General features: G+C 42.9%; 1 protein-coding gene across 5 annotated transcripts in view; it reads left to right on the top strand.

The window, feature by feature from the left end:
• Positions 1-1,913: 1,913 nt before the first annotated feature.
• CPSF6 (cleavage and polyadenylation specific factor 6) overlaps positions 1,914-16,573 on the top strand; it is a 30,307-nt gene continuing 15,647 nt past the window's right edge. For 2 of the 5 annotated variants that reach the window (XM_061368049.1, XM_061368048.1), the window contains exons 1-2: positions 1,917-2,113; positions 14,503-14,712. In XM_061368049.1, coding sequence (XP_061224033.1) covers positions 2,054-2,113; positions 14,503-14,712 — 270 coding nt within the window. In that variant the 5' untranslated portion in view covers positions 1,917-2,053. Of the gene's footprint in view, positions 2,114-14,502; positions 14,713-16,573 lie in introns of all 5 variants that reach the window. The other 3 variants (XM_061368047.1, XM_061368045.1, XM_061368050.1) reach the window with 3 other exon arrangements.

Genomic DNA, 16,573 nt, shown 5'->3' with positions numbered 1-16,573 from the left:
CTAAGCATCTCCATGCTTGAGGTATATCTGGACTGTCAGCAGGTATGCTCCACAACATATCCCTTGTTTGGGTTCTCTGTTTTTTCACTTCTTTTGTAGTCCGTTCATCTTTCCTTCCAATAGACACTGCAATGCAGAGGCAGCAAGATAGGCAGGGATGGCCTGTACCCAAGCCCTGGACTGAACATGCACTCAGGACAGTTTGGGATGTGGATGCTGATCTAGGAACTGGGAAGTATTCCCACACATGGAAAAAGAAATTTTGAGTCAAGCTAAAAATAACACTTAGCATTTTTATTCCTTGCAGTGATGTCTTTACATTATTTTACTCCAGTCTGAGAAATACAAGCTCCTCACTGTCAGCTCACGGTAAAGTGAAGAAAGCAGCTTTATTTTTGGATGTGCAACATAATGTACAATGCTGAACACAATCTCTGATGTAGAACATTATGTACATTGTGCAGTATGTTCCAGGAGATGCTGTTTTTTTCCAAATCACCTGGAGCTTAAACACAGATCTGGATAATAGGCACATTAATTCAAAAATAATTTGAAGCTATCTTTGCAACTCTAACAGTTCTGAATGCATTAAAAACCTGCAGCTGTAGCAAAGAAAGCCGGCAGGATGTCAGGTTACACCAACAAGGGCATCACCAGCAGAGAGAAATTTACTGTCCCACTCAGCACTTGTCAGATTACACCTGGAATACTGTGGTCAGTTGTGATTCCTGCTATAGAAAAAGATGTGGGCAGGTTGGAGAGGGTGCAGAGAAGGGCCACAAAGATGATCAAAGAACTGGGAAGCTTGCTGTATGAGGAAAGGCTGAGAGAGCTGGGTTTGCCCAGACTTGAGAAGAGAAGGCTCAGGGGAGACCTTATCACCATCTTCCAGTATTTAAAGGGTGGCTACAAAGAAGATGGAGACTCCTTTTTTCAAGGAGTCACAGGATAAAGAAGCCCTGGGAAGATTCTGACTGGAGGCAGGAGGAATTTTTTCACAATGAGAACAACTGTCCACTGAAATAATTGCCCAGGGAAGTGGTGGATTCCCCAGCACTGGACACATTTGGCTGCATGGGGTGCTGGGACATTTGGTCTAGGTCATGCTTCACCTATAAAGGTTGGACCAGATGGTCGTTAAGGTCCCTTCCAACCTGGTATTCTATGATTCTATGACAAAAACCCGTATCCCTTGATTTGACATTATGTTCACTTTGTGTTGTTAAAACTGAGCTCTGTAAAACAAAGTATTTTGGAGTCTGGCTAAACACAGAACACTGTCTGCCTTACTGAGTGGTGAGGACCTTGCACAGGGTGCCCAGAGAAGCTGTGGCTGCCACATCCGTGGCAGTGTTCAAGGCCAGGTTGGACGGGGCCTGGAGCAAACTACTCCAGTGGAAGGTGTCCTTGCCCGTGGCAGGGGAGGTTGGAACTGGGGGAGCTTTAAGGTCCCTTCCAACCCAAACCAGTCTAAGATTCTTTGATTCTTGCAGGTTCTTCCTGCGCACTACAGTGCACTCCTGACCGCAGTGCACGCAGCCCCGGTTTGAAGATGTTTCCCGCTGCTTCACTTTACAGAAGTTATTTAAAGCAACCAACGCGTTTTCGCTCGGCGGAAGCATCTTGCACGGCGCTGAGGCGCTGGGACACTAGAGGAAGCTCCCAGCAGAGCACGCATGAACCCGATCTCCGGGATCGGACGGGACAGCAGAGACCCGAATGCTGCCCAGCCTCGCACCCGCCAGACACCCGTTCTGAGGCGCCGCGAGCCCACGGTCACGCAAAGCCGTGCAAGCCCGCGGCGGCAGCGGCAGGGAGAGTCCCCGGCTCCCCGAAAGTGTGAGGCGCCCAAGGGCGGGGCGATCGGGCAGAGCGAACCCAACCACTCCCACCCGGACGGCCGCCACTTCTGCGGTGCCGGAAGCAGCCCCTCCACGTGCGGAAGTGACGGCTCGCGTCCGGCCCCTCGGTCTCTCCCTTCCCCCTCCCTCCCGGTGGCGGCTCGGCAGCCGGGCGCGGCTGGCGGCGGCCCGAGGCGCGGCCGGGCGGGATCATGGCGGACGGCGTGGACCACATCGACATCTACGCCGATGTGGGCGAGGAATTCAACCAGGTACGGGCGGGCGCGGTGCGGCCTGGCCCGGTCCGGCTCCTCCTTCCTTTGCTTTTCCTTTCCCTCCCCCGCCTTCCTCGCCGCGCCGCCTGCAGGGCCCTCAGCGCGGAGGCCCGGTCGCTGCCGCCGCCATTGTTCGGCTGGCTCCGCCGCCGTGCTTTTCCGCCGCCGGGTGCGCGGAGCTGCGCAGAGACTGGGCGTGGTAGGAGCAGGCCGCGCCTCAGGCCCTGCCTGTGGGCGCTATCGGGGGCCCGCTTGGCGGAGACTGCCGCCCGGCTGCTGCGGAGAGGAGGCTGCTGGCGAGCAGGGCTAGGGAGGACGCGGTGCGCCGAGAGCGAGCGCCTTTTCCACTTTCCTCCTTTCCTTCCTCCCCGCCGTCCTTTCCTCTCTCCCCTCTCGAGTGCCCTCGCAGGAGCGGCTCCACATGCCTTTCCCTCCCCGGGTCGGAGGAGGCCGCGGAAGAACGGGACCCTCCTGGGTGCAGTGGGGAGAGCAGCTCCTTCCCAGCAGCGGAGGGGAAGCATTGCCATTGTTCGCAGATGAATATAAAAGCCGCCGAGCGGGAGCAGTTTCTCGGTCGCTTTTTGCGGGAGAGGCAGAACTAGTGCAGCTTAATTCCGCAGCACGGGGAAACTCTTTTTCCTGGTTTTGCTTTCTTTTTTTTCCTCCCCTTTTATTCTCTTGGTCGTTAAAAAAGCCACGCAGCCCTTCTTTAGAGGACGAGCTTGTGTTTTTATGAGGAAGTATGGGTGAAATAAGCACAACTTCTCTCGTTTACAGGCAGTCCGTTTTCCTAGTTCTCTTTTTTACCACTCACCTTTTTCCAAAAGCCGTGTGCCAGCTTTCCTACCGAGCCCTAATGTTCATACTGGTTTTGTGTGCAATCTGCCCTGTTTGTTACTCCTGTACTTCTCCAGGTTGTGTTGCCCCAGATTGTGTTGTTCCTGTCCTAGAACGTAAATAACCCAGAACAACTGCACTTTCATGCATTTACTGGTTTTGCTGTGTGACGCTGTATGCCTGTCTACCCCTCAGAGAACTGGAAAATAGAGAATAGGTTATGGAAGTCACAGTTAACTATCTCGGGAAACTTTAATCCTTTAGATATTGATTGACGAAATAATTGAGAAGATTCAGTAATCTCATACAGGTATACTATAAAAGAATGCCATGCTAGAGAGCAGGTAATGGAGAGGACTCAGTTTGTTTGCAGGTGAAGGTGTCTCCCTTACAGTTGAAGACTAAATTTAAATAGGAGTGAACCTTAGGACAAATACCGTTTAGCATAAAAGTACATCTCTTCAGATTCTTTAATAACTTGGTTTTGTTTTAATCAGTTGCAAGTAAAAACACTGATAACAAAGTTTTTCAGGAAAAAAATAAAACCCAAAACAAAACTAATTTGAATCTGGTAGTGTTTGTGCAAATTCATGTGCGTAGAAGCCCTCAGAATAGGATTGTTCTATGCTGTAAGTATAGTGCAGACACTACCAGAACAAAAGTGATGGGATGACGCGTTTCACTTGCATGGTCCTGGTCTACTCAGGTTGTGGTTAAAATTGAGTCCCTGTAGCCATGCTGCAAGGAGGGATGATGGTCCAGATGAAGACAGTCTTGTGATAATTTGGCTTAGCATATTCCAGCGGTCAGGAGACCAGTTATCTCTTTCTCACTTTATTCACCCTTGTTGCTGTCCTGCCGGTGCTGCGTTTCTGCTTTCTCAGTTTGTGAACCTTGTAAAATACAGGGCAGAAAAGCAAAAAGAGGCTAGTGCCCATTTCCCTCAGCTTGGCTTTGTGTTTTGTTTGCCTTTTCCCTTTGCAAAAAAACATTTGCTTTTTGTTCTTTTCCAAGTTGGTGCGGGTTTTTGTCTCTCTTGCCTTTTCTTTTCCCCTCGCATTATTTTTTTTTTTTTTAGCTGTAATGTTATCTCGGGGACTGCATAGCTGAAGCATTATTACTTTAAAATAGAAAGTTTTACTGGGAGCGATTGACAGCTCTGTGTTTTCCCATTCCTTTCTGTCAAGTATGAACGAAGACTAGTTGTTACTGTCTACAGTATTACTACCTCTAATTCTAACATCATTGTGATGGGTCCTCTAGAAGCTTCTATTTGTGAATTACTGTTTCTGAATTTGAAGCTGGCAGCTTCAACTGGTAAGATAGGGAATGGTTCTGCATATCTGTGGGTGAGTGAAGATGACAGTTGAGGAAATGCTGTAGGGAAAAAGTGATTTGCATTATTAATTTGTTTATGTAATGGACATTTTATGAAACACCATATTTGTAAGGAAAAATTGCCTTATGTGAAGCAATAAGGTATTGTTTTTTGATAGTGGTGTGCTACCACACAAGTTAATTTGACTTAACAATATTTGTTGAGCTGTAGGAACCTTTTCCACTAGTTTTGCAAACAGCATTGACTAAAAAATATGCTATGTATTTTTGTAGCTCTTCTGGGTACAATATAACTATATCCAAGCAGGGATGAAAGTTTTGTTTGCATCTGTAGTAAATGAGTCATTTAGGACTTGTGACTGAATGAGCTTTTTTTGGTTGTTTTTGTTGTTCTGGGCCTCAAGGTACTCATCCTTGAGGCCCTTCTGGGATTGTGCTAATGCCTTTTTCCAGGAGAAGGAAGGGAAGGATGTTCTGCTTGATTAGTGCTAAATGAACCACGGGTTATAAGGGTGAAATAAAGACCACAGAGCCATGGTTTTTACAAGATGGCTAAGATGCGTGAAAACTGAGAACTGCCTTAGGTTTTATTTAGTGTTGGTTGGAGTGACCTGACTGACTTGAAGTCGAATCCTTTTACTGAAAATGCATTTTTTCTTATTCCATCTAGAGCTCATAAAAAATGTCTGTCAGTGTTGCCTCTCACTCTTTCATGAACTTACTGTTCATCATAATCATATTTTTTGTCCTTAGGCTTACAGCTTTGCTCAACTTGGCTCTTACCAGTTGTACTTATTTTTTTTTTTAATTGTGCTTTCCTCTCCCCGCTCCCTCCCAAGTACTTGGTTGAGTAATTTTCCATTTTGTTGTTCTAAGTTCTCTTCCACATCCAGTGCTCTACAATGTGTATTTGAAGCCTTGTTTTGAGACAAGAGTCATCAGTCTAATACTTTCTGCATCCATTGCTTGTTACTTGTAAGAAATAGGTATTGCATGGCATATTTCACCTTGAGCATCTCCTTACATGTTACACATCTTGCTGTTCAGGAAGGAGATCTATGCTGTACATGAGACCTGTATTATCTGCACAGAAATGGCTGAGGCTGGCATTCTTTTGATGGCAGAAGGCAGCAGTAAGGGGCACTTTGGCAAATATTATGGGGTGTTTTTGTACACAAAATCTTAGACTATCAGTGTATGGTAATGAGATGATCAGTGCATGAGGCCACCTTGATTCTGACACAAGGTTGCCTGCAACTTTGTCCAGCAAACTGGGTTACTTTCCGGCAGTCATGAAGGTGTGATTGTGCATTGTCAAGTTCCCTGCTGCACCAGTCAGAGTTCTTAGATGGTTTGGGTTTTGGTTTTTTTTGTTGTTTTTTTAAAAACACCAACCCTAGACTTATTGTACATATTACATGTAAGTATAAAAATCCGTCTGACCAAGCTGAGGAAATAAAACAATTTAAGGATCTCTTATTTTAATGCTGTGGGGAAAGCGTTTGTTTTGTTTATACTATAACAAGTATACTTGCATAGTTGTGTTGTGGATGTGTCTAAACATGCCTGTAGTGTTCTGTTGATATTTAAATGTTAACAAATTAGAAATTTAAGAGTTCTAACTTTGTATTTTGTGACTGGATAATAAAAGCAATTTAGATAGAACAAGCAGCTAAGAGGCTAATTACCTGGAAACCTTTGACAGGGTAGGAACGTTAGTTAGTCTCTTGACTTCTTGTCTGTAACAGAGGGGGAAATGTTTTTATTTTTGTGTAATAAATAACAGAAGCTAGCATTTCGTAGCCACATAAATCAGGCTAGTAAAACACGCCTTTATATCAGCAAGAAGGGTGCCTTATGGAAGGGAGTGGACACATGGTAGTATGATACATTTCACTCAGAAGGGCAGAGCTGTCCTGATTGTAAAAAACATAAGCTGGCAGACCTATGTGTTATAAAATATATGTGCAGTACCTTACTATGTATGTATATGGTCATTTCTGTTGACCGGCTCAAAGGGGCAAGGGGAAGAGATAACCTTTTTATGTTTACAAATACCAAACTACAAAGGAAACTTGAAACCATCTCACCTGCTGTCTCTTAGCTTTGTTCTAATGCAAACAGCACTATTACCTACATTTAATTTATGTTTTTGACTACCTGTGAATTTTCAGTTACTCTGTTTGACTAGGAGTGTGTGCCAGTTGTAGAGCTAGCTGAGCATGCGAATCTGTAGAGTAAATGTGAATCTTGTGGTCTAACAGACTTGTCCACCGTGGTGGATGTTTCTGCCACAGGCAGTGTGCTATTTTAGAAACATCAAACAACTGCTGTTCTGTTAAGGTTCCAGTTTGTGTGCTCAGGCAGCTGATCAAGACCAGGAAGAATTTTGCTTATCCCTTAAACTTATTTTTCAGGACCTGCACTTACTTTTTTAAAGTGAGGATGTTAACATGTATTTAGAGTTTTTGAGCACAAACATTGTAACTTGAATGAAAAAAGTGCTAAGGGAGAAGCTGGATAATTAGCTTCTTCGTGTGTTTTTTTCCCAGAAAAATGAGTATTTTTTAAATTTTAAAATGTAATTTTTATTTACATCACTGGATTTTATGTCTTTTTGAAGGTGTAATTTAGAGTTTTAACTCTTACATTGAACAGAGCTCTACAGAAAAAGCAGTTCTCAGGTGTATATACAGTTAAATTTTATTGCCTGGGGAAAGCTGTTTTCAAAACAGTGTTTATGAAGGGAGTGACCAGTTCTCTGCAGGAGAGGAGTCTGGCTGCTAAGTTCCAAAAATAAGTAATACTTTCAGTTTGTCCCTTCTGGACATGACTGTGGTGTTACGTGTTTATATTGCTTTTATATTTGAATGCTGCAAACCACTGTAAACAGTAATTAAGGCAAAATACTGAGGAAGGGCTGAGTATCTACAAGTGTAACAGCTAGGTTTGACATAAGTCTTTGAGAGCATATCTTTTAAGTACCCTTTTTATTCAGACAGTCATAAGTAGTAGCACAGAATGTGGAATTTCAGGCTTGATTTTCCCAGAGCAAATGATCTAGTATTTTAGGCAGTGGTCTAGTTGAAAGAGGGGCTCTGGAAATGCATTGCTGGGGGGCAGAATAATGATGCTAACTTTGTTTTTTAGCATGTTTGTCTGCAAGATTGTGAATGACTATAATTGAGCAGAAATAATGTCTCTGCATGCTTGATGATTTTCTCTTTAACTGAGGAAGTTGGAAGAGGTCAAAAACAATTCATGGTACAGGCAAAGGATTTGTCAAAATAGCTGAGACCAGAGAAGTAACGCTTCCTGTATTCTTTTTCTTGTTCTTCTAAAACTAGGAAAGAAGGGTGTGCGTAGGTAAATTTCCATGGTACAGATATGAAAGAGGAAGGGTTGTTGACTCTTGTGTAACAGCCATTGAGGCACCTCCTCTTCCCTCTACACTTGCTGACTCATCATTCTTAATCATCTAACCACACACCTTGTTGATAGACTTGTAGCCAAAATGGAATTCAGTCAGTTACCAAAGCAGCAGAATGTAAGAAGAGATTATGGGGAACAATGTTGGGTTTTCTGTTGTCGTTTTTGATTTAAATTAAGTCACTGATGCCATCAAGCACTTCATGCCCACCAAAAATTGTATGCAGACTGTGCTGCCATAGTAATTCTTTCCCTCCTTTGATGGTAATCAGAAAGCTGATGTCATAGAAAGTTGGTATGATTCAGAGGAGTTTCTTGCACTAGGGAAGTGCTGCACAGCAGTGGACTGCTGCCTACTCCAGTATTTTGGCAACGCTGATCTCAGCCTTCTCAGGGAGATAGGTTAGTGTACATCTGCTGAAAGACTAGTGGCTGCCTGTTTGGATCTGTCTACCAAGACTATAAATCCTGCTTCCCTGAAGTCGTCACCCATACACACAGATGACTAGAATTACTGCACGTTTAGCAGAGGGTTTCCTTAATTGTTTTGTGATCTCATCCTTAATCTTGCTGTAAGATGTCATGTTTAGGCCTGTCCCAGGCAGTATTTTGAGCCTACTTTCATTAGATGTGATGATAGGAGGAATCAAACTGAGATAGAGAACTGGGCAGAGTAGGTGAAAACAAGAAACCCTTATTTAATTTAATAATGATAAACTTGAGAGAGATACTTTCTGTTGAGGTTTAGAGTATAGTGGGACAGTGCAGTTTACTGTAGGTCAAATCTGATTGATTGACAATCCCAAAATTTAGCTAATCTGTTATTTTTTGTTTGTTCATTTTAGTGATACCCTGTCTCTATGAGTAGCAGTGGTAATGTTTTCATGTTTAAGGAAGCTGATCATCTGGTGATGGTTGTGGCTATTTCAGGTTTTTAACCAGGATTGCTAGCTTTGCAGCCTGTTTTTTGTGGAATCAAACTTTATTTACTGTAGTCACCATATTTGGTACCTTGAACTATTTAGGATGCTTCTGTGGGTTTCTAGATACAGATTCACAAGATAGCAGGTGCTGACATATCTCTGATATCAGGACCTGTTGAGGTGGTTGCTGTTCTGGATCAGGGTGGAAGAATCCAGGAACCCTCTGCAGGCTTTTGAAACCCAGATTTTGCATGTTGCAAAGCAACCTGTAAAAGTAAATATAAAAGCTGAAGGTTAACTTTAAACACTGTAAGACTCCTAAGCTTTGTCGGACTCCTCTCACCAAGGAGTTACTGCCTTCCTGTCAGCAGACATTTAGATAGTGCTACTCCCTCTCACAGATTGAGCTGTTCAGTAGAACAAGTGGTTGCTAGCATAGTAAAAAAGGATAGCAGCATCCCATAGTGGAATTGAGCACCATCAAATATGATGAGTGACAGTACATAAGATGAAAAATGGCAAATACCAAAATAAACTCATTTTAAAATAGTTTCTTAATGCAAATATACAACACCCAGCTTCATTTATATTTGAAATTGACCCCACTGATTAAAGTTACATTGTGTTTTTAAAAAAGGGTTTTGTATGTTTTTGTGAAGGAGATTATTACAGTTTACAGTCAACATGTTTTGTCCTCTAAATTGTGATGGCAGTACAGCTGTGTCTGCAATAAAAGTAATACAGCTTGGTAGTATCACATCAGCAAATTGATACAGCTGGGGCTAAGGCCCCTCCATCTACCTAAGGGAGAAGGGAGTGATTTACTCCAAAACCTCACGATGTTTTTCTGAACTAAAATATTCCAGAGGCATCTGCGATGCTGTAAAATAGTCCCCCTGGAGCCCATGAATAAGTAAATGATTAATAAACACAAACCCTTGGGTTTATTAAATTCAATGAAACAAAATAGAATTCTGCCCTTGTCTGCCCCTGTGTGAATGAGGAGATAAAAATCTAGTTAGGAATGCAGTAGAAGTCTGAAAGGTAGAATGTTGTGTTTGTCAGTAGGGCTCTTCTAGAAGCATGGTCTGTTCACTACCAAATGTTTTGACGGAAAAAAAAATTGCTTGAAAGCAGATGTTAGCCTCTCATTTTGCATGTTGCTCGCTGTCCTGGTTTGGGCTGCCATAGTTAATTTCTTCCCAGTAATTAGTACAGTACTGTGTTTTGGCTTTAGTCTTGAGAATAGTGCTGATAACACCAATGTTTTAGTTGTTGCTAAGTGGCACTTACTCTGATAAAGGACTTTTCAGTCCCATCCTTTGCCAGTGAGGAGGGGCACAAGAAGCCAGAGGGAGCAGAGCAGGACAGCTGACCCAAACTAGCCAAAGGGGTATTCCATACCACAGCACGTCATGCCCAGTACATAAACTGGGGAAAGTTACGCAGGAGGGACTGATCGCTGTGCAGGGAAGGGCTGGGCATCAGTCAGCAGTTGGTGAACAACTGTACTGTACATCACTTGTTTATTGGGTTTTATTCCTCTGTCTTTTTTTTTTATCTTCCTTTCAGTTATTATAATTATCATCATCAATTTTTTTTTTTTCAGTTATTAAACTGTTCTTATTTCAACCCACAGGTTTTATCTTTTCCTGATTCTCCTCCCCATCCACTCAGGGTGAGGAGAGTGAGCATGTGGCTGTGTGGTACTTAATTGCTTACTGGGAATAACCACGAGAGTTCTTGATGCCCAGCTTGGGACAATGAAGGGTTGAGATAATGACAGATCTGATCAGAGCTTGCTAAAACAATTTGTTACAAGCATTCATTGTATTGGTTTATTAGGTGCTGGTCACAGTGTTGATTTATTTGCTCTCAAAGTAGTTGTGCTTATTCTCAGAGTTGTGTTCTGTAGCACCTTACTTGCAGTATATTCCCTGTTTTGCTGTGTATGACCTCTGGGATCTGGGCTGAGGTTATCATTTTGTGGTACTTTGGAACACTGGCTTACAATATGATAGAATTACTCGTTGTGAAACTAATCTGGTATTTGTACTCAGCACTGCCATTACCTCTGCACTTCAGAAGCCATCTGTTGGAAACTATTAATAATGACACCTGTAAACTTTTCTCCTTGGAGAGCCAACCTACGAGGAGACATAGAACCATAGAATCATAGAATAGTTGGGGTTGGAAAGGATGTTAAGATCATAAAGTTACAACCCCCCTGCCATGGGCAGGGACACCTCGCTCTAAACCATATCACCCAAGGCCTCGTCCAACCTGGCCTTGAACACTGCCAGGGATGGAGCATTCACAGCCTCCTTGGGCAACATCTTTCCCTTTTTCTCCATTCTGATTACAACATTTGGGAATTCTGAAAATGTTGAATATCCTTGGGGTGTTGAAACCAGAATGGTCTTACTGAAAGTAGAGGGTAGGGAAGCCAAGCAGTTGGGATCACTTCCTAGGGAAGGGGCATTGATAAGGTGATTGGAAAAGAGACACAAGTCCTCATACTCTGGAGGTGACTCCTGTCAAGTGTGAAGGAAAGGTATACCTGTAAGGAAGATGTTATAAGTCACTGAGGCAAGTGGGCCACCATGGAGAGAGGTATCTGGTACCCATGGGAATTAGCTGTGTTACATATGATTTATTATGACCTGAACAGCACACAGTCACCCATCACTCCAGATGGACTCCAGTGCATGCAGCCTGTGTGGTGGAAATCTATACAGAGTGTTGGGGTCCAACAGCTGAATGTATTGGAGACCAAAATCAGCCTGACTGGGCATAAGTGGGAAAAGCATCCTGTTGTGACTGGCCCGGAGGCTCTGTGCATCCTTGGCATAGAGGATATTTTGAGAACATAAAAGGGTACTGGTGGGCTTTCAGTATAGCTGCCTTGGAGATGGAGCTAAATAAGCAGCTGTCCACCTTGCCTGGTCTCTCAGAGGACCCTTCTGTTGCTGAGGGTTGAAGAACAGCAGGTGACAACTGATATCACAGCAGTGCACTGGTGGCAATATCGCAACAACAGAGACTCCGTGATTCCCATCCATAAGTTGGATTTGTCAGCTGGAGAGCCATGGAGTGGTCAGTGGGATCTGCTCATCCTTTAATAGCCCCATAGAGAATGCACATTCCAAAGCACAGTTTTATAGTAACCCCTTTCTTTCAAGTGACCTGGAAAAAGGATTTCAAATGGGGCCATGAGCAACAGCAAGCCTTTGAACAAATTAAAAGGGAGGTAGTTCATGCAGTAGCCTTTGAGCCAGTCTGGCCAGGCAAGGTGTGAGAAATGTGTTTTATACCGCAGCTGGGGATAATGGTCCTACTTGGAGCCTCTGGCAGAAAGCTCCAGGGGAGACTTCAGGTCAACCCCTTGGCTTTTGGAGTCGGGGATACAGAGGATCTGAGGCCAGCTGTACCCCATTTGAAAAAGAGATACTGGCAGCCTATGAAGGGGTTTGAGCTGCTTTGGAAGTGATTGGCACTGAAGCACAGCTTCTCCTGGCACCCCAGTTGCCCATGCTGGGCTGGATGTTCAAAGGCAGGGTTCCTTTACACAGCATGTAACTGATACTACATGGATTAAGTGGGTTACACTAATTACACAACGAGCTCAAATAGGAAATCCCAGTCCAGGCATTCTAGAAGTCATCACGCACTGTCCAGAGGGCAGAGATTTTTGAATGTCACCAGAGGAGAAGGTGATGTGTGCTCAAGAGCTTCCACTGTATAATAAACTGTCAGAAAGTGAAAAGCAGTATGCCTTGTTTACTGATGGGTCCTGCTGTACTATAGGAAAACATTGGAGATGGAAGGCAGCTGTATGTTCTCAACAAGACACAGAAGCTACTGAAGGAGGCAGGTCAAGTCAGTTTGCCAAGGTGAAGGCCATCCAGCTGGCCTTGGACATTGCTGAACAAGGAAAGAGGCCAGTACTTTATACTGACTCATGGATGGTGGCAAATGCCCTGCGGGGGTGGTTGCAGCAGTGGAAGCAGAGCAACTGGCAACGCAGAGGTAAACCCATCTGGGCTGCTGCACTGTGGCAAGATATGGGTGCCTGGGTGCAGAGCCTGGTGGTGAAGGTACGTCATGTAGATGTTCGTGTACCCAAGAGTCAGGCCATTGAGGAACATTAGAAGAACCAACAGGTGGATCGGGCTGCAAAGACTGAGGTGGCTCAAATGGATTTAGATTGGCAGCATAATGGTGAATCATTTTTGGCCTGGTGGGCCCATGAGACTTCAAGCCAGAGATGCCACATTAGATGGGCTTGTGATCGAGGGATGGACTTAACAACAGACACTATTGCCCAGGTTATTTGTGAATGTGAAACTTGCTGCAATTAAGCAAGCCAAGCAGTTAAAACCTCTTTGGTATGGAGGACAATGGCTGAAGCAGAGATATGGGGAGGCCTGGCAGATTGACTGTATCACACTCCCACCAACCTACCAAGGCAAGTGCTATGTGCTTACCATGGTGGAAGCACCCACCGGACAGCTGGAAACATATGCTGTGCCCCACGCCACTGCCAGAACACTATTCTGGGCCTTGAGAAACGAGTCTTAGGGTTGCATGGTACCCCAGAAAGAACTGAGGCAGAGAGTGGTGCTTATATCAGAAACAACCTCATTGACTTGGGCCCATTGAGTGGGTATCATGCACCAGCTTCTGAGAAAAAGAATGATACAAAGGACTGTTAAAAACTACACTGAGAGCAGTGGGTGGTGGAACCTTCAAACATTGGGATACACATTCAGCAAAAGCCACCTGATTAGTCAACACTAGAGGATCTGCCAATTGGCCTGGTCTGGCCCAGTTAAAACTTTCATGTAATGTAGAAGAGGACAAAGTTCCTGTAGCACATATATAAAGTATGCTAGGGAAAACAGTCTGGCTTGTTCCTGACTTAGGCAGAGGCAAACCCGCCTGTGGCACTGCTTTTGCTCAAGGACCTGGGTGCACTTGGTGAGTAATGTGGGAGGATGGGAAGTCCAATGACTGCCTCTAGCAGATTTGGTTTTGGTTGAGAATAGCCAGTGAATTAAATTGCATATGTTAATTGCTATATATCATGTATGAATGATGTTAATAGCACTGTATATCATCACTTCTGTGATGGCTTTATGCCATATCAATGGTATTACAATAAAAATCACCCAGATTAATAAAGAATTAACTGTGATACCAGACATGGGCAGTGGTAGAACCAGAACTGGCTTCAGCATGCAGCAGTACACCACCACACACCATCTTTCATGACATGAAAGACTGCTCTGATGGACCACAAAGCCATGGACTAAATGAATGCAACAGACATTTTATAGGGATGCCCCATTGACTAGGGGACTGATAACTTGTGTGTACCTATCAAAAGACAGGAACAGTGATGGTGGTTAACTGGGATCCATTGGAAAGTGTGGGGCCTGGGCATGATACAAATGAGAGAGACAGAGAAATGGATACTGTCTTGGGGTAGAGTTAATTTTCTTCCTAGTAGCTGGTACAGTGCTGTGTTTTGGTTTTAGTCCAAGAATAATGGATTTCTGTTTATATTACAAGGGCTGAGGTACTGTAATGCAAAACAGTGAACAGAAGTACTTGTAGGGTTTTGGTTGTTTTGGTTTTTTTCCTTCTGTCAGTTTCGAATATGATAGTAGTCATGAGAATTTTATATACTTTAATGTGAATGAAACCAGGGATTAGCTTTTCAGCAAGGACGTTACGTAGGTGTTGGATCAGGCTTACCATGTCTGTGGAACGTGGCAGCTATCACAGCATTTTGTTTCATGCAAGTTTCAAGAGGTTTAGTGTTAAATATAATTAGGGTGTCTTTTTGTGTTTTAGGAAGCTGAATATGGTGGCCATGATCAAATTGATCTGTATGATGATGTAATTTCTCCATCTGCAAATAATGGAGATGCTCCAGAAGATCGTGATTACATGGATTCTCTCCCACCATCTGTTGGGGATGATGTAGGTAAAGGAGCTGCACCAAATGTTGTCTATACATATACTGGAAAGAGAATTGCCTTGTACATTGGAAATCTTACTTGGGTAAGTAGCTTATTACTACTTACATGTAGCCAGGAATTTTTAAATTATGGACATAATTCTTTGTAAATATTTTTGGCTTTAAAATTGGTTTATATGCAATGCTGAGCATACAGCAAAGCAGGTAGGCAAAAGGAAAAACACAGTAAACCCCCCTGGAATGCAGTGAGTCTGACTGGAGCTGTCTTGGTGTCTCGAAATCAAGGAAACCTTCAGTAAATACAAAATCTAAAGTTTCCGCTTACGTTTTAAGTGTTAACTAAAGGTTATTTGTGCTACAGTCTTAAGGTTTTCAGAAAAATGAATGGAAGAGGAAAACAAGCTTAAACTGTGAAAGACTTTATGCCTGCAGATACTTTAAGGCTACTGAGCAAACCCAAATTACAGTAAGTTCTTCCTGCAGGTTTTAGTTTAAAAAGGAGCTAGAAGGTTCTCTGGGATTTTCTTGAAATTACTTTCCATATTTTCCCAGGGCCACTTTCCACTTCCCTTTTTGACAGGCAGTGACTCTTGCAACAAAACTGTTTCCAGGTATTTGCCTTGAGGCTCATTTCTCCTAGGAGTTGCAGATGTGGGATAACTCACTGAACAGCAGTTGCCCTTGAAACACTTAATTTTGCTAGCACAAAAGTATTTTAAACTCAATTGCAGTTAAGCAAACAAAGGGCAAGAGCTGGTCAGTAGCTGAATTAAGGGAAGTTGATATCCGGTTCTTCCAGATCCACACTTGCAAAATTCTAATTCAAGATTTTTTCCCTTCTGATTAATTTCTTACTGGTGCTTGGAAAAGAATAGTTTATGGGTGCTGAGGTGTTTGGGTTTTTTTTATTAATCATTGCAGGATCTTAATTTCAGGAACTAATAGGTAAGTAAAGCATCTATTGATGTAACAGTTGTATTATTCTGAAATGAATGGCATCTGTAAAAAGCACATGAATTAGCTGAACTCTCCCAAGTCAAGTGTCATGGTTTGTAAAGCAGGTTGGCCAGTGTTCAGCAATTTGTGTCCATTATTCATTATTTGGCTTCACAAATGAAGTTAGCCACGAAGTGCATTTGCCTACTTTAGTGTTGCTGTCATGTTTTTTTCTTTTCATTTAGCTCTAAACAAATTTAATTTGTTGAGTTTTTAAAGGAAGCCTTGATTTGAGTGAAGTCAGATAAGTAGCTCAGAATCTTTAAAGCCTACTTTGCGCTTCCCATTTGAAATTTAAAGAAGTGTTAGGAGTTACTGAAGTAGAAAGAAAACAGTAAGTGTTAGTGTCATTGTGTATCTTTGGATGAGTGAAATTGTTAAATGTTACATAGTCATTAATAGGAAGTTACAGGAAGTAGATTTGGTTAAGTGGAAGCAGTTGTTTCTAAGTGTAGTTTTTGTCTAGTTTGCCGCCTTTTGTCTGTAAACCCTGCTGATTTTGTGCACATAATATGTAGTTCAGTAAACTCTCACTAGTCAAAGCTCTCATAAAGAGCACCTGGTTAATATGGTGTTTTAAATTGACATTTGTGTGGAAATAATAGAATCTGGGAGGAAAAACAGATTGGGTGTGGAAAAAGTAAGTTATTGGAATAGTTCAGTTTAAGACTTATTCTCAGAAAAGTTACTTGAATTTAAATCCATTTTTTTGGGGCATACTGTAATTGGTGTACTATGTGGAGGGAAAGATTCAGTATACGATATGGGCAAGTGTGTATATCTTTTAGATTAGTTTTCTGAGAATTGTAATGTACAAATGACTGCTTGCCAAAAGTCAGAAAACTTTGATAACGTGAGTAAAGTATTCCTCTTGACCAGCTTCACACACCCAGAAGAATCCATGGAAAACTTAGCTGTCATTTTCCTTGTGTTTTAGGTAAGCTTTTA

This window comes from Neopsephotus bourkii, unplaced genomic scaffold, assembly GCF_033783945.1.
Source record: "Neopsephotus bourkii isolate Nb327-2 ecotype Australia unplaced genomic scaffold, CSIRO-AGI_Nbou_v1 NB_1423, whole genome shotgun sequence".
In the NCBI taxonomy this organism is placed as follows: Eukaryota; Metazoa; Chordata; class Aves; order Psittaciformes; family Psittacidae; genus Neopsephotus; species Neopsephotus bourkii.
This window is presented reverse-complemented; position numbering and strand designations above follow the sequence as displayed.